Source organism: Buceros rhinoceros, unplaced genomic scaffold (genome assembly GCF_000710305.1).
Source record: "Buceros rhinoceros silvestris isolate BGI_N320 unplaced genomic scaffold, ASM71030v1 scaffold8978, whole genome shotgun sequence".
Classification (NCBI taxonomy): domain Eukaryota; kingdom Metazoa; phylum Chordata; class Aves; order Bucerotiformes; family Bucerotidae; genus Buceros; species Buceros rhinoceros.
In genome coordinates, this window is record NW_010426293.1 from 1 (window position 1) to 22379 (window position 22379).

A 22379-nucleotide genomic window follows, 5' to 3' on the forward strand; every position below is an offset into this window, starting at 1 on the left:
AAGGAAAGCCTAGTTCCTCGCTGCCACTCCAATAGTCTAAAATTTATACTTGCAAGGTAATTTCAGGAGGGATAAATGCCAGAATCATGCCTCAGGACGTAAGTCAAACTTAAGGAACAACATGGGTCATGTTACAAAATGCAGTTACCTCTCCACACAATACGTGCAATGATTCCAAAGGCTCCTTTGAGTGAAACTCCTGGGTTTCACTCTACCCAGAGGGGCTCCCAGCTGAGGCGGAACATGCTGAGCACTCATTCAGATGTAGAGCAGTCTTCACATAAGCTAGGGCCTCATCCAAGGAGGCACTTCTACCATGAGCTCAGAGTTATTTCAGAGGCCTTTCTCAATGCTGTATATAACAAAATAACAGACAGATAATCTCTTGTGGAGGTAACAGGATGTATCGCATGACTACAATGCTGCCCGTCCTTCACACACATACAACAGGCTGCCAGGAATTTTTAACTGGCAATAGCAGATTATGAACTAAAATACCTGGAGGGAAGGACACAGAGCCACGCTCTTAGAAAATGCCATGCAGTTGTGATTCAGCCTGCCCAAAGACAGACAACTACTACTTCCAGCTGAACTCCTTCTGACATTTATGATCCCACAGCCTGAGTTAGGAGTAACTCATCAAATCACTGAACCAGTTGCCACTTAAAAGGTCCATCCAACTTTATGTGAGAGGCACAGTCAAGAGAAGTGCAACATTCACGCTCCTGTTGAACAGCTAATCACCAAATAAGGAAGCAAGAAATTAAGAACATCCTGAGGAAAAAAAAGTCCTTGCGCTACCTTGCACTGAAATTGAGTCCCCTACATTAAAACCTGTCACAATTGTTGATAAGATGATTAAAACCATGCGGCCACACTGACTTGTTCTAGACTTCCAACAATGTACCTGTGGATCCACAGTCTTTGTACAGGCTTATTTCTTACTACAAGCTATAACAAACACAAACTACAAACCAATGGAGGACATTTTGCTCATTACTTAATTAAAATCTCCCATTTGCAAGGGCGTTCCAAAAATTACTCTCTGACAAAACTGTTTTAACTACGTATGTAGCAAATGGATAAAAAACCTTTGTATTTGTGCCAATCAGAAAAAATCAGAAGAATAAAAAGATGCTGCAGAGGAAAAGTTGCTATTGTACATGACTTCCAGATTCCATGACAGAGACAATTCACTTAACATAATTATTCTGTGCATATTGAAATACCTTTACAGACTAATCAAACCAAATGCAACCCAAGCTTATAGCACTCACTGCAAGGCAGCACATATTTATATGGAGTCAACGTTGGGAATACATATGATTTATGGAATGCAGAGGCATATTTTTTCATATACACAAACACACACACACAATAATTTCTAGAACCAAGCAATACAAGCACAGGAAATGCAAATTTAAAATACATCTACAAGCAATCCATACATATGTAAATACACAGTTATGGCTTAATGAATTTTCTATTCACTGCAGAATAGCCCAACTCCTGCCTGAATGTCAACGAACATCCCCTGCACTGAATAGTATAATTACAATTTCCAGTGGCTCAGTGACATCAAGAAGTGTGAAGAAATGCATGCGTGCTTGCAATAAATTAGGGTAGCATATTAATTGTTTCCCCCCACCCTCACCAAGTGTCAATTCCATGATGGTCTTCGAGTACTAACTTGTCAAGAATAACAGGAGTAAATTAGTGAAATACGGACACCATGTATGCATAAAAAAAAGTTTATTTTTTTTCATTAAAAATATTTACACATAGTTTTGTTTTGGTTATGTATGTTTGTTGTTATGATGACACCAGCTGAGTGGTGCAGCTGACATGCCTGAACGATGGGATGCCATGAAGCGGGACCTGCACAAGCTGGAGAAGTGGGCCTTTGTGAACCTCATGAGGTTCAAGAAGGCCAAGTGCAAGGTCCTGAACCTGGGGTCAGGCTGAGAGAGTTGAGCTTGTTCAGCCTGCGGAAGAGATGACTCTGGGGAGATCTTACTGCAGCCTTCTAGTATTAAGGGGTGCATATAACAAAGATGGGGACAGTCTTCTTAGCAGGGTCTGTTATAACAGGACAAGGGGTGATGGTTTTAAACTAAAAGAGGAGAGATTCAGACTAGATATAAGAAAGGAAGTTTTTACAATGAGGGTGGTAAAAGACTGGCATAGGTGGCCCACAGAGATGGTAGATCCCCCATCCCTGGAAACATTCCAGGTCAGGTTAGATGGGGCTCTGGGCAACCTGATCTAATTGAAGATGTCCCTGCTCACTGCCGGGTGGGTTGGACCTTTGAAGGTCCCCTCCAACCCAAAGCATTCTACGATTCTGTGATTCTATGTACAGTCATAAATTTAAGTTTAAAATTCAAGTTTAAACACGGGGATTTCAAGAACACAAATTTACTGACTTCAAAATTACCTTCAGGTTATGTGGCACACCTTCCCCTGGAACTCTCAAAAGCATCTTACAATAAGTTGAGCTGGTAGCAGCTACCTGTTTCCAAAAGGAGGAGTCCCATCTGTCCTGTGATTTTCCCCCTTGTGTCTAGAAGCTGCTTTGCCTTGAACTACACTATTGCTAGTCTAATCCTTCAGGGACACGGTCAGGGAGCTAAACTAGTGAAAACTAGTTTAATCTATTGAAAAAAAAAAATACAAGGAAGATCAAACAGGCATTAATTCATCTGAGCATCATCCTCTGTTAAATATATCCTCAGCAACTATCAGTAAGGATGAGAGGAAACTGCCTCTGGTTGCACCAGGGGAGGATTAGGCTGGATATTAAGAAAAATTTCTTGACTGAAAAGGTTGTAAAGCATTGAAACAAACTGCCCAGGGAGGTGGTGGAGTCACTATATCTGAGGATATTTAAAAGACATGTAGACGTGGCACTCCAGGCACACGGTTTAGTGGCAGTTTGGCAGTGCTAGGTTAATGGTTGGACTCCATAATCTTAAAGGTCTTTTCAGTCTAAATGATAAAACATGGTTTAAGAAAGCTGCATTGAAGAGCTACATAAAAAGAGGAATAATTTTCTCAAGTTTAGCTACTCAAACCAGGGTGGGGCTAGATGAGCACCAGAAGATTGACACAAAAGGGGCAGAAATTTGTCACCAGTGCCAAGGGACAGAGTAAGACAACTTCTTTGGTCAGCAGCTAACCACAAGACCATCTTAACTGCATTATGAAAGCATACACTTAAAGGTCATAGAAGAAACAACAACAGTCTCTCCTGCTTACAGCACATGACAAAATTTCACGTTGCGTACCATGGTTTATTTCCTACGCCTTTGACAGTCTCACAGGAGATATCCTGAAAAGCAACACTCCTTGTTATTGCCAGATCTTGATTTCTCCAGCCCAATCACATGTTGCAAGGAGCGATGGCAAGACTGGATGAAATATTGCACTCATACAAGCTTCTTTATGTGCAGACAAAGTGGAAATAATCCTAGCAGTATGATAGTTGTAGAAAAACACTTTGCCATCCGAACTTCCCGTCACCAAAAGTGTTCCATCTGGAGAAAATGCACAGTCCACTGCAAATCCTTCCACCTGTGAAAATCGGTAACAGTGTAACTCCTGATCCTGCTCAGAAAAGTTCATTGTGACATACTGAAAACTAATATAGTACAAAAAAAAAATCTTTAAAGAAATACACGCTAAAGACTTCTCCAGGTGTTTATTAAGACAGCTACAACACAAATTTATTTAATCAAGCTACTCAGTACTCACAAAATCTTCTAATAACTATTTTCTTCAGAGTGTATGTGATTCAAAATAGACTGGCACACAGGAAAGCAAATGAGACAATTAATATCTATCACTGATTTATAATCAAATGCTATTAGCAGGCACGAAAAAGCATAGGTACTTTGCTGTCTATCTTCCTTCTAGAATTGGTGAAAAAGGATACCTTATGTCCTTCATATCTTTTCTTCTTGTTGATTCGGTAAGGTCGCTGGGCAGAAAACAAGGCCATGTAGTTCCCATTCGTCTGAGCAACAAACATAGACTCTTTTGGGTGCAGAGTCAGACTTGGGCAAGTGTAACGCTCCTGAAAATAATTTTAAAGAAAGTTCTGTTGTACGAAACAAAAGATTTGTTCAAATGATTCAGGTTATCTTTTGGCATATTTGAAAGCTCATAAAAGGCAAGATCATCTCCGTATGTGTCATCTCCATGGTATACATTATTTAAATATACATAAGTCATTTCAATCCACCAGAAGTCTTACACCAAGACCAATATTAAATCAAATCTCTACCCCAATTTTCCTAGATGCTGACCAAAGTCCCACCTCCCTCTGAACCATAATTATACCATGGAAAGCTGCAGAAAGGTAACTCCAACCTGGTTGGAGTTCAATCATCTTCTTCCTGCCCAAGGAAAAATGAAGTTTGAAAGTGAACCCTCTTCTCCCATATCCCCTCCTCCATAACCATACTGTGCCTTCCAGGCTACTTCGTGCATTTCTCAAATCCTCTATCCTCTCAGTTTTGGCCAGAGTGACAGGAATAGGTATCATCCCATTTAAACAGACACCTTTCCCCATGCCACTCCTATAAAAAAGAAAAATTTTTAAAAAGGGATCGTTATTAGCATATTAAGTCAGAAATTCCTTATGACAGTGATTTACCATGTAGACTGATGCTGGCTGTAAATTCATAAATCTCTGCAAAAATTAGTAACACCTGGCTTTACTCTAGTGATCCTATTTAAGACTGAATGAAGATTACTTTCAAAACACCGCGCAGTGGCTGCATCAGAAATCAACTGCTCTCACAAGGCTTCCACCATGTCCAAACCTCTTCTAGTTTCATCCTGACCTGAAGACACAGTGCTGAATTTTGATGCCATGAATACAAATTAAGAGAGCTTTGTCTGTAGGATGCATCTGCATGTGAAGGACACCAGAGATCTAATCTATTTGGAGAGCTCAGAGGTTCTCTCTCACCTTGAAGGGTTCAAAGGTGAAATTCAGAAAAGTGAAACAGAGTTTCCAAGTTTTGTTTATTCACAGTGCAGAAAAGGGTGAAAACACTCGAAGTCAGAGATGCTGTAGTTGTGAGAAGGCAGGCTGTGGAGGGTTTTTTTGTTTGTCTGTTTATTTGGCAGGGGATAAAGACAAAAAAAGTTTTTTGTTCTTTTTTTTACTCTTGATATCTTGACCGGTCTGTACTTTATACATCCACAGCTTCCCCTTGCCCCCAACTGCCTATGCAAGATGTTGATAGATCCAATAGTGGACAAAGACATAACTGTGGAAATTAAACATGAAACAACTCCTTTAGATCACCAACTACATGTCCTTTTCAGTAGAGAACTGTTCCTTTCAGCCAAAAAGCATCTATATACAATGCAATCATATTATATTACATAGGTTAGTAGACTTTGGTTTTCAAAAAAGACCCAGAGAGTTGGAATTATCTATTAACTTTCTTGGTAATCTCCTTTAAAGCTACCAGCCTTTCTAGACAATTTAGTCCATTAAATATCCTGCCTGGATAGATTACTGAAATACTGCACATGCACATAGAAAAGTAAGTTTGGCTCTGTGATTATACCATACCTGGTATCTACACAGATGTATCACGTTGCTATTACTATGCAAATATTAAACTCAATTTGTCAATAGCCCTCACTGCAGCTGATGAAAAATGAATGAGAAAGTGTGAGAAAAGAAACGTGGCACTAAAGCAACTATTGCCATGCACCACTGGCAAGTTAGAATGACACCGCCGTGGCCTTGCCCAAATGTAGCTTAGATGTCAGTGAATGAGCACTGAAATGCAATGAAATTTTTAACACAAGGAGACCTATCAGTCGTCAGGGTCATTTTTGAAGAATAAGGAAGTGTTTGTAACATACAAAGCAAGCCCTCGACTTACAGTAAGAGCATTTTGTACATCACACAATGATCTTACAGAAAACCAAAAGCTTTCTTCATGACACTGGCAAGCATGAGCCAAACAGTACTAGTTAATCTTACATGAAAGATCTGATTGGAGATTTTCGCAGCGCTTTTGAAGTCCCATGCAATAATGGTACGATCAGCTGAGTCCCGGCTTACTGCATCCGTGCTTGTAAGAAACTCTCTTCCTTCAGGGAGAAAGAGTATATCCAATGTCTGTTGTACTGCAGCTTTGTACACTCTTAACACCTAGTGGATAAAAAAGTTTGTTATTTTTTGACAGGTTAAAAGAATGTGATAACATATGTTTTTTCTCTTTGCATTAATAACTATCTACAAGAGATTATATATTCTTTTAAAATGTGAAAAAGTAACTAATTTTTAAATGCCAAAGTACCAATGTGTTAAATCACTTGTTAATATGAGAGTAAAGAGTCCACACACAGGAAAATCAAATGAGATAAAAGCAAGCATCAGGTTTGAACAATTTATATATTCCATTTGTATATACACATAGGATTCTGTTACGAATTCCTAAGGAATTCGAGTTAGATCCATGAAGAACTTCAGACACCACAGTGTTGTGGAGCTGGGTCTACACAAACTCCTTTCTATTTTACAAGCTCTTCTAGATTCCCTAGAAGACTGAAGGGAATCTTTGGCAGCAAAGCTGTGAATAAGCCAGGCCAACCACAGCAGCAACAAACGTTCCTTAGCTGCCTCCCAAGATGAGAACCAGAAGACCAGCCACCTCAAGTGTATGCACACCGATGCACACAGCCTGGAGAACAAACAGGATGAACCAGAGCCCAGTCAGAAAGTTACGATGTTATAGGAATAACTGAACCATGGCTGCAGTGATCACAATATTATGGAGTTTGGAACCTGCTGAGCATGCTGAAGGTTCGTACTAAGACATAGAGTTTAGATTTTATTAGGTTTTAGATTTTATTAGAGCAAACCTCAGCTCACCCAGAGCTCAGTTGTGAGGTCTTCTGTGGGAAGTTTCCATGGAAGAAAAAGAAGCTACTGAGTGTTGGGAGTTTTTCAAGAACGCACTCCAGGAAGTATAAAGTCAGTTCACCTCCTTTAAAGGTAAGAGAAGTAGTTGGAACAAGAGAACTGCAAGCTTCTGAGTCTGCTCAAAACCAAAAGAGAAGCATAGCAGAGATGGAAAGGCAGATGAATATCCCCTGAAAACTAGAAGGGCATTACCAGGGCATGCAGAGATGCAGTTTGAAAAGCAGAAGTGTGAACTGAAATTGGCCAGAGATTTAAAAAACTACAAGAAAGGGTTCTTCAGGAATGTAAAAACAAGCAGAAACAGAAGGAGAATATCAGCCTGCTGATAAACAGGAGACGTGAATTAGTCACCAACAATGGTGAAAATGCAGAAGTTCTCACCACTTTCTTCACCTCTATCTTTACCAGCACTGCTGGGCCCCAGGCTTTGGGACAAAAATCTAGGTTTGAAGCAAACACAAACCCACCATCAGTGAAGGAAGAGTTCATATGTGAACTATTACAGGAGCTTGACCCTACAAATTCACAGGCCCTGACAATATCCACCTGAAGGTGTTAAGAAAGCTGACTGATGTCATTGCAAGAATGCTTTCCATAATCTTTGAGAAGTTGTGGAGATGGGGAAAAAATTCCAGAAGACTGGAAGGAGGCTAATGTCACCCCCATCTACAAGATGGGCTTAAAGGAGGATCCATAAAATAATAGACCCATCAGTCTTATTTCAGTCCCTAAGAAAGTTATGGAATGAATCCTCCTGGGCGTTATCAGAAGTCAAATGAAGCACGTGACTGCAAAGAGCCAGCACAGATTCACCAAGAGCAAAGTAACGCTTGACAAACCCGATCACCTTCCACAACAAAGTAAGAGCTCAGCTGATGTGGGATGAGTGGTGAACATTGTCTACCTGGATTTCTCCAAGGCTTTCAATACAGTTTCCCACAGCCACCTCCTAAAGCAACTGACGTGTTATGGTCTAGGCAAGTCGTCTCTGCAGTGAGTGGAGAATGGCTGAGGGGCCGCACCCAGAGCATGGGGTAAATAGCTTCTTTTCAAACTGGTAACCTGTCACAAGTGGAGTCTTCCAGGGATCGATACTGGGCCCAACAATGTTTACTGTCTTCCTAAGTGATCTGGTTGATGGGATCAAGTGCACCCTTTGTTGCCTGTGATACCAAACCAAGAGGAAGAGCCAGCATGCAGGAAGGTCTGGATAGGCTAACAAGAGCCTTATGAAGTTTACAAAGACAAACGTAAAGGTCTTGCACGTGAGTAAACATAATCCAGGAGTGCAGCCCAGGCTGGGATCTACCCGGCTGGGCAGCAGCTCTGTGGTAAGGAACCTGGGGCTCCTGGTGGACAGCAAGCTCAATATGAGCTCAGTGTGCTGCTGCAGCACAGAAAGCCAACAGGATACTGGGCGCAAGGGCGTCACCAGCAGAGATAAAGAATTAATTATTCTGCTCCCTTCAGTGCTTGTCAGGCCACACCTGGAATACTGTGTTCAGTTTTGGTCCCTGCTATACAAAAAAAATGAGAACAGGCTGAAGAGAGTCCAGAGATGGGCCTCAAAAATGATCAAAGGGCTGGAAAGCCTGCCCTGTGAGGAAAGGCTGAGAGAACTGGGTTTGTTCAGCCTTGACAACAGAAGGCTTAGGGGAGACCTTATCATCATTTTCCAGTATTTAAAGGGTGGCTACAAAGATGAAGACACTCTTTTTACAAGGAGTCACCTGGAAAAGGCAAGGGGTAACGGGTACAAGTTACTCCTGGGGAGATTCCGCTTGGACACAAGAGGAAAATTTTTCACAATGAGAACAATCAGCCATTGGAATAATCTCCTCAGGGAAGCGGTGGGTTCCCCAGCATTGGACAATTAAGATTTGGCTGGGCCATCTTGTCTAGACCATGCTTTTGCCATCTGGTTGGACCAGATGATCTTTGAGGTCCCTTCCAACCTGGTGTTCTATGATTCTATAAATGAATTCAGAGCACTCAGTCTGAGGATTGCTCCCTTCTCCTTCCAGGAAACTTCAGAAGTGTAAGGTTTTGATATTTTTGTTCTTAAAATCATCAGCTAGTTATAGATCCAGGAAAAGGAAAGTAATTAGGTTAGTGGGGATTTGGGACTTTGAGGTCTGAAAAGGACATTGCAGGAAGTGAATATTCTTGTGGATCATTCCAGACTTAATTATAAATTGCTGTTCATGACTGGGGATGAGTAAACTTGGATGATTCAAGGCTCTCCCAGTCCCACGCGGTTGTGCATCATTGCATGTCATCTCTCTCTCTCCAAGATAGCTAAAACACAGAAGCCTGCACTACCAACACGGTGTTCAGAGGTTAGTCTTTCTTCTAACAGCACTAGAAAAACCAACAGAGAGCTTGAAGTATTATACTGAAATGATTCCCAACTGCCAAGTGGGAACTTGTCCCAACTTCCCAGTGCCAACCTTATACCCCTAACACAGAGCCTGTGATTTCGGGGCCCAGACCTCTTACAGGTACCGTAAGCACATACATTTAAAAAAAAAATTCAAGTGTCACAGGGAAATATCCTGGATTACACCTCTGTTTTATACTTTAACCAATAAAAGAAAAATAATTCAAATATCAAACACAACATGAGAACTTCTTGATTTCTTGCCTCAAGCTCAAAAATCTGTGACTGTTTGGAAAAGTTCAGAACTAGCTGATCCTGCTTTGGGGAAGTGATATACTAGATGCTCTCCTGAAGTCCCTTCCAGCTCTGTTTCCTGTGAACTCGGCATGTAGAAGGATGGCAGCAGCTGCTGCTCCAATTGCTTTTCACAGGCTCTGCAAAAAGGCACAGTTTAGAACCGCAGTGTTTGCAGTCGGTGAAGAACCTCAGTTATGTAAGCACACTACACACCCTGTGATAACAGCAACAATATGTGAACCTGCAGACTCAAAGAACTGGCACACTTTTCAGCAATCTGCCTGCATCTTTAAGATGGTGAATGCGTTACTTGCTCTCGTCAGATTTTTCAGCCTAGGAATCTGCATAATATACAAAGCAATTAAACTTTGTAAAGCCAAAAGTGATATTTGCATATTTATAGCCTCCACTTTCTCTATGGAGAAATCATCATGCATAGCTATTTCTTCAGAGTTATAAAAGGAAGTCCATAGTTGATTAGTTAAGTAGAAAATTAAGCTATTTTGTAGGAGCAAAAATATAAAAAAAACCCCTCCAAACTAAAAAAAACCCACAAAATATAATAGCTGCCTGGAATAAGAAATGGAAAAACATACAGAGATCTAGTAGGAACTGCAGGAGAACTGAAATAAAGTTAAATTGAGAGGAGGGGACACAAAAGGCTCTACCACCCCGACCAACTGAAGGAATCAGCTACTTAGCAGTAGGCACCTTCACACAAGTGAGAAGTCCCAACCAGAGAGTCAGAGCATGGAGCAGCACAAACATGTAGAAACAAGGACAGGGAGGCAGAAACGAAGGCCAATTGGTACTGGGAAATGAAGAACTATATAGAGCAATAAATTATAATAGAGTCCCAAACAGTGATTCACAGCAGTGATTCTTTAATATTTTCTTATTCTAAAGACAAAAAATTCAGACATGCTGTTTGGGTCTTTGTCTTCTAAAAGTCATCTTGTGAGATGTACATAGGTACGTGTCCATTCATACACCGTGTCCAGCACTGTTGAGGGATTAGGATTTAGGTGTGAGAATTGTTTTAAACAGTTTTTGGAGCAACAGACATCTCTCAGTAAGAAAAAAGAAGAGATTGTGAAGTTGGTAATGTGCACATACTTTTAATTTTTCCTGAAATCCTGTTTTTACATAAACTGTCGTTATCAACGTAAACATTTTCACTGCTCATCATTAAATGTATTTGCTTGTCTGTTATTTAACAGGATATCTAACAAAATTACCCGTGTATCTTAGCTCTGCAACAGGAAATTGTCTTTATAAAAATTAGTACAAAATATCATCTTTTTCACTATGTTTGATACGTATCTCAGTAAAACTATGCTGTTTAATCTTCAAACCACATAGTAAGGACTGACTCAGAGAATAATAAATGAACACTTTGAACAGCAGCTGGGAACTTGATATACATAGTATTTAAAGTCTCCCATAAAGATAGTTTTCAAAAATAACTCATTGCAACCTCTGCTCAGAGAAGATCTCATCATTAAACCCGCTTTGTTCTGCCTTAGACAATTAATTCATGACATGCCTTAGTAACTTGCTTGGGGAGAGCACCACTGGCTACCCTACCCTGCTGGCTTCAGTTTGTTAATAACAGCTTTTGCTCTTTTTCTGTTTGCAGATTTATCAACCATAAGCATTGGAAAACCACAGTCCACTTCTTCAATTTAAGCTTTTTCTGGACATAAAAGAAATCATTTCAAGGGAAAGCCTAACAGTTTCTGGTGTCAACACAATCCAGCGTAATAATAAAGCTTCTTCACTACAGCAAGACTTCATGGCTGCAGGCATTCAACAAGAAAGGTAATTTAAGCAAATTACATCCGTTTCAAACAGATGCTTATGGTTCTGGTGATCTGAAAAGCATGCTGTGATGCTGAATTCTAGGTATATATTTCAGATGGGTGTTCTATAATACTTCTCTGCATAAAGTACATGCAATGCCTGGTATTTCGTTTGTCAAGAAAGCTCAAAGCCTCCACACGAGCAACTCAGAAGCTGTCAACGGCCCCAGCTCCGTGCTGGTCACCTGTAATCTACACGCACTGCACATTCCTAAAATCCCCTCAAGTTTTGTGCAGGTGATGATAAAGAAACATGCTTTTATAGTCATTGCCCCGGCTTCAGAAGATGAAGTCTCAGAACAAATCTAACAGAACTAGAGGCAACCTGGGTGGTCATAGGAAAAACCTTTAATCAGTCAGTGCCATGGCTTCCAACCTGTAGAACTGGCCATATTCTTCCTTCTTCCCCTTGTCTCACCTTTTTAGACTGAGTGCTTTGGCAGGAAACTGCCTCTTCCTACTGACATGTTGGGTAATTAATGCAACGGGGGACTGGTTTAAGTTTCCTCTATGAAACATACTACATCATTACAAGTAATAAAAAAAGCATTTTAAAATAAAGCTTATTTTGCACAAAACAGAAGCTTTTTTTTATCTACTGCAGTGCAAGGCATTTAAGTTGATCTGTTCTAGAGAGTAAGGTGTTGAGGCAGATGACTACTATTTGGTTTTTAGCTGCATATTCACAATAAAACCACAACATGACAAATTTCTGCCTGTGCCCTCCATCTGAAAACTATGACAATTTTAATAACAATTTTAAAACACATGACAATATCATAGACAAGAAGATCGAGCATGCTACAGTCTTTTAATATAAGATTGCTGTACTTCTCTATGTAACTGAAAAAATCTTTTGCTTTTCTATTAATTTTTTTTTCGATTTGTAACTGCTCTGTTTTCAGACACAAAATACCAAGGGGTCTTGAGAATAATTAAAAAGAAAGGAAGACTGATTAAAATGAAGAAGTGGTTGGCCTTAATCTGGTATTGATCTATAAGACTTTAGGTATGAACAATGTACACCGGTTTTAAAGTCACTTCCAGCCTGCTTGAAAAGGCACGAGAATCTTGTTATGGAAAGTGTCAACCATTTATTAGAAAAAAATATATTTTAAAATAATCTGATGGAAAAATATCTCCCCATCTCAAATAGGATAAGAAGTAAAATCTGTATATAGGAAACAGACAAGGAACATCTGAGATACAGAATGGCTTTTCTATGGCGAGCAATAATCAAGGACATTTCAGTAGAGAAATGAGATGATTCAGGGGAATTTGAAAGAACTGGAAATAAAGTCTGAGTGGCATGGAGAAGGTGAATGGTTTCTTCCATTATAAGAATTTAGACTCCAAACTAGCAGAAGGCAACTTCAAAACACACAGAATGCGATGCTTCTTCATGCAATACATATTGAAGTTGAATTAAAATACAGGATGTTGCAAATGTAAAAAAACTGAGAATAACCAATTCCACAGTGTGAAAACTCAGAGAGCCATGACAGACAAAGATGCTCTCTGTGGTGCAGGATGTCCCCAAACTGTCATTTAGAAGGACTTTGGTAACCATTGCCAGGAATTGTAATAAAGAATTTTGCTGTGCTTTCATATTTTTGTTTTTCAAAAGCATACTGGTCACTGGTGGAGGTGTAAAATTTGTCTGGAAATGGACCAAAACGGGAAAGCTATTCCCCAGAAGCTTCTCACCAGAATACTCATGCTCCAGAAGGAGGCATGCTTTGTTCCTGGCCCATATCAGTCTCTCCAGGACCAGTTCTTCCAGGAGGGATTATATGCACAGACAGGCCTACAATTCTCATCTGCAATCCCACCACATGAGATTTCCAAACACACACAGCAGGACGGCTCATGTATGTGATACAGCCACATAAAATGCACCATCACACTCAGAAAAGACACTAGAATGTTAACATTTAAAAACAAATGCCATTACGCAAGTACGAATGTACCACCACCATATTTCTTTAAACTTCTTGTCCATGGATTCAGTAAGGATTTGCCTGACTGTGAGAAGAATAACTTTGTGAAGCACTGCATAAATCATCTTATTTTAATTACATTTTTCTTCCTAATAGCACTAGTACATGACAATATATTAGCTGTTTCTATAGAAACCAGAAGTGCAAGTAGCTCCACCAATTTCTACAGCTTTTTTTCATATTTATATGCTAACCAGAGACAAATTCATTAAGTCTCCTAAATACATGCTACTTAAAATGACTGCATCTCATCTGAAAGAAATTGCAATAGAATGTTTCCAAGGAAACAAATGCACTGCACTTGCACTCTAATTTTTTTTTTTAACTATGCTTTAATGATTCAGGCTTATTCCTTTATAAACTCAAGTATGGAGAAATAGCTCAACAACATAAAGAGCATCTCTATTTTTTTCTTTTTAAGCATAAAGCTATAGATGATAGCTCCAAATTTGTAGCTAAACAGCATTCAATCCATAGTAATAAATCAACATGGGGAAAAAAAAACCCTTGTTGTTAGTCTGCCTTGGCCTCTTAATAACAAAAAATCTGCAGTGCATTTCTAGACTAATTTTAAAAGCTCAAAATAATCATTTCCACCATTTTTCTAGTTAATTCGTTCTATAGCTTTTAAGACCTCAATTTCAAAAATGGGAATTTTGTGTAAATCTTCAAATCTACATTTTCCTTAAATTTGCCTGTCACTCCAACAGACTGGCTTTATTCTCATCTTTTTTGAAACCTTTATGTCCTGAAAACATTTTATTATTAATCCCAAAAGACCAGCACTTTGTATTCATTTGTACTCTTTATTTCTAATAAGTCATTGCTATTTTTCCTGTATGGTGTTCCTTTTTTTTATTTGATTGTGCTAGCACACCACTTTCTGTAACACACATTTTTCAAAAATAAAATAATAAATGTTGTCTCCATTTGGAAACATGTCTGAAGCACTTTAGTAAATTCCTCCCAGACAGTTTTCTTTCTTGAAATCTCCCCTTTAGCTAGTTTTCTCATTTTACAATACCTAGGTTAGTCCCTGCTTTCTCCAGCTTCTTTAATTGCTCTACCAAAGTCCAAAATCGTGGAGTGACATCAAGTGAAGTTTGATTATGTGAAGCTTAACTGCTCTAATTTACTTTTTTTATAATTTCATTTATTCCTATATTTGTAACTAATCTTTCCTTCACAGTCTGTTCTGTGTCTGTCAGGTCATACAACTGGCTCTTCACTGCCTGATGCCCTTCCTCTCTTTCTTGTTTAACACAGGCAGTGAATTTGCATTTATGGAGGTCTAAGAGCATCAAATACTGCTTAAAGATCAGAGCCACAGCCCTACTGCCTTCCACTTATTCCCTCTCCAGATTACTGCATGGTGCTTCGTCAGGCATTGAGTTCTGACAGCTACAACGGTTCGCTCTTGCCAAAGCTCCAAAGGGCCTCAGTGGCTTATGAGATGGCACACGTGAACAGCAACAGATAAGAGATCAAAAATAGAGAATATCCAACAGCTGAATAAATTATTCCTTTATTTTTTTATTCCAAAAAAATTTTAGTGTTCTCCCTACATCGCTGCCTCCTTCTGTATGCACATGACAAAGAATCAGTCCTTGAATGCTTACAAAATGTTAAGAGTTTCATTAATCAAAGCATAATGTAAATAAAAGGTAAAATATGCAAACCTGAAAAATAATTATGCGGATACATGTAAAAAATTTAAATTAATGCATTCAGATGCAAGCTCTTGAGTTGCAGAGCTAATAGCTCAGAGAAGGGAAATACTTCTAAAATACATACCTACTTTAAGGTCTCAGTGTTGCTGCACAATTTATTACAAAGCATTTCCAGGGTTTTTCTAGGTTCAGCTCTGAGTTACAGAGATCCCATGGGGGCTGTTCAATATGATGCTCTCTCCTTGGTCGACACTGCAGAGGTTTTGTTTGGGTTGGTTTTTTTTTTTTTAAACATAGCAGTTCACTTCCAAGCTTCCCGGTCTTCTCATGAGGTCTCTATAAATATTCTCCAAATGTTTCATAAATTTAATCAATCTGTTATCCAGCAATATAAGATCTCCAGAATAATCTGTTCGCCTGAGAGACAAAACTGGGTGTAACACAAACAGAAAGTAATACCACTATAATAAATCTCTAAATACTATTCAACTGTCTCTCTTGTTCTTTTTTTTTTTTCAGGCTTCGATTCCTTGACTCTGTAATTTTGAGATGCCTGTATACTTTACATTTCACTGAGCAGTTAACAAGCTGTTCCATCCACTCATTTCTCTGAAGTATATTACTTAAGATTTATCTTGAAGATTTCAACTCCCTTATTGTTCTTTCATTCTTTATCTTGCTCAATACCCAATGCTACATTTGAAATCATTTTGCTTATTCGCTCAACAGAACAGGGGTAGCAATAAACGTCTTTCAACATTCCTCCTTTTTTTAATATATCTGCCTTTCTGATTAATAGCCTACTATACATTTCTCAATGTCTTAGTAGCTGAAAAGCTTCCTCAAACCTATCTTCATACATTTTCTCTGAGACTTAGATATCCGATCTTTCTACCACATTCAATACATGCACAAATATTAGTAATTTATGCCCATAAATGTATGCGCCTGTTAGAAATGAGTTGCCCAACAAATTAAGATCAAAGCAAGAATTCAGAAGTACTGATTTGGAAAGTTACCACTACCAGCTATTCAATGTCATTTTCCATCAGCAGAGAGCCCCAGTGCAGCACACTGGCATAAAGCAGCCCATTTCAACCACTGCATTATGTGCAACTGGACAATATTTTTGTCATTAGTCATAATCTCTGTGATGCTTAATGCTTTGCTCCAAAAATTCTAAAAATTCCATCATTTCCTGATATACAATATCATTTTGCCTCACATAGTTAAATTTAAGATGTGCAAGGGGGTAGCCTGTTAAAACAGAGGAGTGCATCCTAAAGAATGACCTCTAAAACTGAATTACCAGCAAATGCTGAAATAGAGTTTTCAATGTGCAATGAGTAACAAAATTCAAGCTCTTGACTCTAGGGTGCTTATGCTATCGACAAAACACATTGCAAAGCCTCTAAAGGCCATCAGGAGTATGATAGTGGGAACAAAAAGAATCATTAGTTCATCCCCGAATGACAGGTTAACACACTTGAAAGAACAGGCAAACCAGGAAAATCTTGTAATGAATTAGGATGAAAACACTTGAAAGATATTAAGCTTGTTTGCATCAAAATTGAAAGGAAGTGGCAAGAGGCCTTAGTTATCTATTTCAGTTAACAGCACATGGCACTTGTTAGAATGGGAAAAATTTCAAAATATTGTCCAGGACTTTTTAACCAATCTTGAATATAGACGTAACTGTGTAAGACAGAAAAGACAGGAAGCATGCTGGTTTTATGAGTAAAAATAATAATAAAACTGGAAGAGTAAACCACACTGCAGCTTTAGACAATCACGGTGCATTCAAAATTACGGTTTTCAAATGAGCAAACAAACAAAAGGATCGATACCCGTTACCAGGCTAAACCCAAGCTTTCCACTTTCTAGGGTGATTAGACACTGCTCATCATTAAAATCAGTATTCCTCACGCACTACATAATTGGTTAGTTTTCCAGCTGGTGAAGTTCTACATTAATATAATTGTTTTCTAATGAACAAAGAAGGTAACAGCTTCTAAATACATCCAGGGAGAATCCAGCACAGGGTCTGTACGACAGAAGCAGGCTAGAGTTGGGGTTTTTTTTTACCAAGGCTAAAACCTTTCCTATTTTACCTGTCAACATACATGTTCATTCATTTATGTATTTTGGGGGAAATTAAATTATTTCCTTTAATACAGTGGAATGTTTCCCTTCTCTCTTCATTAGCATCAGCTTACAGAAGTAGTTACAGGCCATCTTTCTAAGCACTGCATTCCGCAGTAATCAACATCTCTTTAAGGCAGGTTCTAACGCTGGAGCTCAGCACTGCAAAAAGGAGTGCACGGTTATTCACTGAGACAAAAATGCCGTATTCTGCTAGTCTCATTTTTGCTATACATAGCATCCTGGCCACAGAACGCACTGCCTTTTGAGAAATCACATCATAACACGGGATCAAAGGATGTCACGGCATGCGGTGTTGTGATAGATTGCACCCAACAGCAATACTCTCACTCAAAAGAAAAAAGTCAGAATTTAACAATAATGAGTGCCGTCTGCTTCAGCAACAGAATTAAAAGTAGACAGAGAATGGCCCATGGAAAGGCAAATACCCCACTGCACCCATTCGAAAAAAGCACCATACCCAGCTCAGTAAACAAGGAGGCAAAAAACCACAGTAAAGCATAAAGATACAATAAAATAGTTAGAATCTCATAAAGATAATATATTCCCTAATTAGTAGAAAATATGATGGATGCTTTATACTGAATGCATAGTCAAATTAATAAAATGTTAAGCATTCATGTTCCTCTTCCACCTAGATATAAACGGTTTTTATGGTATCTGTTTGTCCTCTGGAAATGAATTATAGGTGTTGTCACCTAAAGCATTTATTACTGTGCATGCAGACACACACACACAGTTCATACATCATCCCCTGCAACCTACCCAAAGGTGATCCCAAGCATAACCATTGTTTCTTATAACTGTGCAGTGGCAAAGTACTGATAACTGCAGTTTTCCTCTGCAATTTTGCCAGACACATAGTTTACACAGAAGTTACTATATTGGAACATCACCTTAAGTCAGGGCACTGGTAGTCAGAATTACAGAAGATATGAATGGTGGGCTAAGTCTGCAGTTTATCAGTATGTGTTTGCTCCTTTGGCTTCTTTACAATGCCTTTTACAAAGGCCAATACCTCACAGATTGTACATTTCCCCTTATCTTCTCAGCTTCTACTGCAACGTCCACCCCAACACATTTGTCTGTTCCTCACTGCAATTATGCCTCACGTAAGCTATATTATATCCCTCTACCTGCCTTCTCCCTGGTCCAGCAACGATGTTCATTGAAGAAGGACACGTTTCCTCTCCCTATTCCTGCTGCTTTTCAGGAACAGTTTCGCTGAGAAGACTTTCCAAGACAGCCAAACCACCCCTTTATCAATCAAAAATTTCATCTTATATCATGGAGATGCATACATTTCTGAGGGAGGCATCTTCTGTGGAACAGCAAGATAAGGTGCCTGGCAATATGTGGCAATCTCAACCTGGGATGCGCATGCTGCTTCGCAGCCTCTGTCCAGGTTAAGAAGCACGTGCTGTCCCATACCTGCTCCTGTCCACAGGAACTGTTTTGTGAATCTGTGTTTACACAGGCCTGAATTATAATCAGGTTTGCCAGACGTATCATTTGACAGTTTGGCTGTGGTTGAGCTGAGGCACCACTAGAGTTTAAAACCTAAAAGGAAGGAGCTGCTTTAAGAGACAAACACATTTATTGCCTTCATTGCTTGGAATAAAATACTGCTTGGTACCTCATTTGGTACCAAGGGAAAGCACTATTGAAACTATGACGTTCACAGGGGGGGAAAAGGACCAGGACCAGCGTTTTTCAAGTCATTTGTCTTGGTAACACCATAACACTGAAGATAAAACCAAAATACCAGGGATTGGCAGAGATACTGATAGTAGGAGAGCATCAGACTCAGGAGATGACTCAGAACCAACTTATGTAGCACAAGCGTTAACATCTGTTATTTAGCCCCTTAATTCTACTTGAGTCAACATCAGTTTTAGTCCTCAGGTCTTGCCATCACAAACTCTGGTATAAGAATTGCTGAAAAAATAAACCTTATTCAAGCATAATGCTTGAACTGTAAATATCCCATGTAAATCAATCTTCTATTTCCTTGAAACTGAAGTGCCTTCTTTATTATCAGTATTTGAGATTGTCTCCTACCATCTATGACAGATTTCTAACCATATTCCTTCATAACTGTATCCAACATGAGCTACCATCCAGACAGGCACATATTTGCAACATGCCATTTTGGTTGGTTATTATTACAGAACAGAATGGGTTATCATTTTTCATCTATAGAAACAGGGCACCTTAGACACATGCAAGCTGGAGGTATTGCCATTTGTGGTATGCACACGCTCATCGATCACAGTCGATTTCAAGTCTAGAGAAGAAACACCTTTACAGGATTCTCAGAGACAGTCACTCAAAGATATGCACAAGCATAAAATCCGTCATAAAGAAACTACGGCGGGGGGGTCAAAGAATGTCTCTAGCTTTGTACACAGCTAGACTATCATTTGACTTTGTGTATAACTACAATATCATTTTACAGGAAAGCTTATTGCACAAAGTCAGAAAATCACAGAAAGAATGTTTTGTCACCAACATATGCCACCTTCTCCTTGACTGGGATCAAATATCTCAAATTTGACACTACAGTTAATAATCTTTAAGCCTTAATAAGATTATACCCATTTAGTTCCTGAAATACTTTTTAAAGGAAGTTCAATGACATACAATGGCTTATCGATACTAAGAAGGACACTAACTATTCAATTACAGACTGCAATTCCTCCCCACAATTAAGGTCTACTGTTTGAGAATTTCAAGAAAGAACAATTACATTCCCTACTTCATTTGCACGCTGTGAAACCACTGAGCCTGCTGTACAGGTGAGAAGACTTCTAGTAGTCTGTCTTCTCCAGTCCCCTGCCAGACAAAAAAAAAAAAAAAAAAACCACACACGTTTCTCTTCTACAATAAATTTATAAAGGTGACCTCCACTCACCTGGAATGAATGCCCTTTGAAATTGTATCATTTCGCATTTGTGTGATACATATTTTCACGTTCTATAAGTTGCCTACGCTAAAGACAGTACCCCAAAATCACCTTGTCAACACCAAAACACTGTACACCAGTGTAAGTTAAGGGGGAGGGAGGGAAGAGGGAAAAAACAACTCATAACTTTTAAAAGTTACGTAAAACTGTGGTTTGAGTATCTCCTCATATCCTTATCAAGGAAAACTAGCCATTACACAAGTGTGATGGATGGAATAAATCCCATCGCACTTTTTACAAAGGTTTTCACACTGACACTGTAACTCTGAAAGTAAATTTATTTTCAGAGTAGCCTCAGACTTGGCAGTCTTGATATGTACATACTAATGCTTTTCTTTAAAGAGCTTACTCATGTGAGGGAAGCCTGTGGTATAGATACTACACATTTTTTTTTCTCAAACATCAGTGATAAATTCAAAGGAACAACTGCAGCACAGGAACTAGATCGTTATTTGCTCAAGAATGCCGTTTTTCCTCAACACAGCATCTCCCATAACTATTTCAGAGCTCTCCTGTTAGAGCCCTCATACCTGAAATACATCTCTCTACATCTCTCAGCTATTATTTTTAGCAGATCAAAGTCAGAGAGAAAGTCTGGATAAGCAATTTTCTTTTTTTCAGATCCCTTCTGTCACCCTCGAGAGCAAAACAGATGGCTAACTATGATGAGTAGGATCTACCCACCCAGAAATTCAAAACAAAACAAAGAACTCACTGCTACTCTTTGAGCTGTTCTGTGCATGAGTACATCAGCTTGCCTTACGCTTTCACTTGCAGAGTACGCTCTGGTCTTACCTGAGCTCTGAATGGCAGCTGGGAGAACATTGTTCATGGTTCACAGTAAACTACAGGCAGAGGCTATACCTGCCTCTCTGCGGCCCTTCATGAATGTAAAAATTACTCCAGGTTTCTACACAAGAGATACAGGCACACACATCCTGACCCACACATAATAGCTTGAAGAGTAAGTTAGCTGTACGGCTTCCTAGTATGCAATTGCTTTTCACAATTCTCAAGTGAGCTATTGGCTTTGTTTAATTCAACTACACGTTACTCATATTTACATAATGCAAAAAATCACGGGGTTTGTGTACAATGTTCCTCTTCATGCTTCAAGAACATTATAGAGGTTCTTATCAACAAATGGCAACACAGTCAATGGCAAATGCAAAATACTTCAGAATAACATGTCATCAAAAGACCAGTACATCTGAGTAATGCACTGCACATCTAACCTAGAAAACATTCTAAAAGAGGGAGAGAAAAAAAAGATTTCCATTACCTTGCAAGTTCTTATATCCCAAGCTTTGACTTCTGGGCTGAACCCTCCACAAATGAAAATATTTGACTCTGTAGGGTGGAACTTCAGTGCACTGACCCTAAATTCATTTTTGCTGCTAAATATCTGCTTCCCTAAAAAAAAAGCGAGAAATGGTGATTAAATTTTGAGCAGAAAACGAGAGAGGTTATTCATTTCAACCTAGTTTCAAAAATATCAAGGTTGTCAAAAGTGAACATGTTTATATTAACACATTTCAACTATCCAGGGCTACACTGATGTATTGAAAATACAAGACTGAACTCATTAATTTCTATCCACGTGAAATTGCTCCTGCTCATGGGTCTCTACACCACTGATAGCTTCCTACTGGGAGGGGAGAACAAGTGGTTTCCCCCACTAAGGAGAGGAGCTTCTCCGAGGTCCCACTTCAGTCAACAAGCAGAACTAAATCTACAAATCTAATTGGTTGAATGTTCCCCTACAGAGAGGCCTTTCTTCCAGTGGGATAAAAATAACTAGAACAAAATACTGTCTGTACAGAAATAGCATGTCCCAAACTATAGTTCAACTCGAGTTGTTTATTTATCTTTCTGTGAAGGTGGGAGTGAACCTCCTTCTTGAAAGTTGGAAATAATTTGCATACCATCATATGAAGTCAATAGCTGTTCCCATGGATACAATGTTCCCAACATTTAATTGTGTACAAAAATCTCCACAGGATCCTGTGGTTAGTATCAATTGGATTGTCAACACTTTTAAAGGCAACACAATCCAGCTACATTAAATTATAGGACCTTTCCACAGC

General features: G+C 39.1%; 1 protein-coding gene across 1 annotated transcript; it reads right to left on the bottom strand.

Moving 5' to 3' along the window:
- Positions 1 to 3351: 3351 nt before the first annotated feature.
- WDR25 (WD repeat domain 25) lies at positions 3352 to 21705 on the bottom strand (the record flags this gene model as incomplete). The annotated part of the gene is made up of 4 exons (XM_010141452.1): positions 3352 to 3573; positions 3935 to 4075; positions 6011 to 6181; positions 21575 to 21705. Coding segments are annotated over 4 exons (665 nt in total), but the record flags the coding sequence as incomplete, so codon positions are not given.
- Between the last annotated feature and the right edge of the window lie 674 nt (positions 21706 to 22379).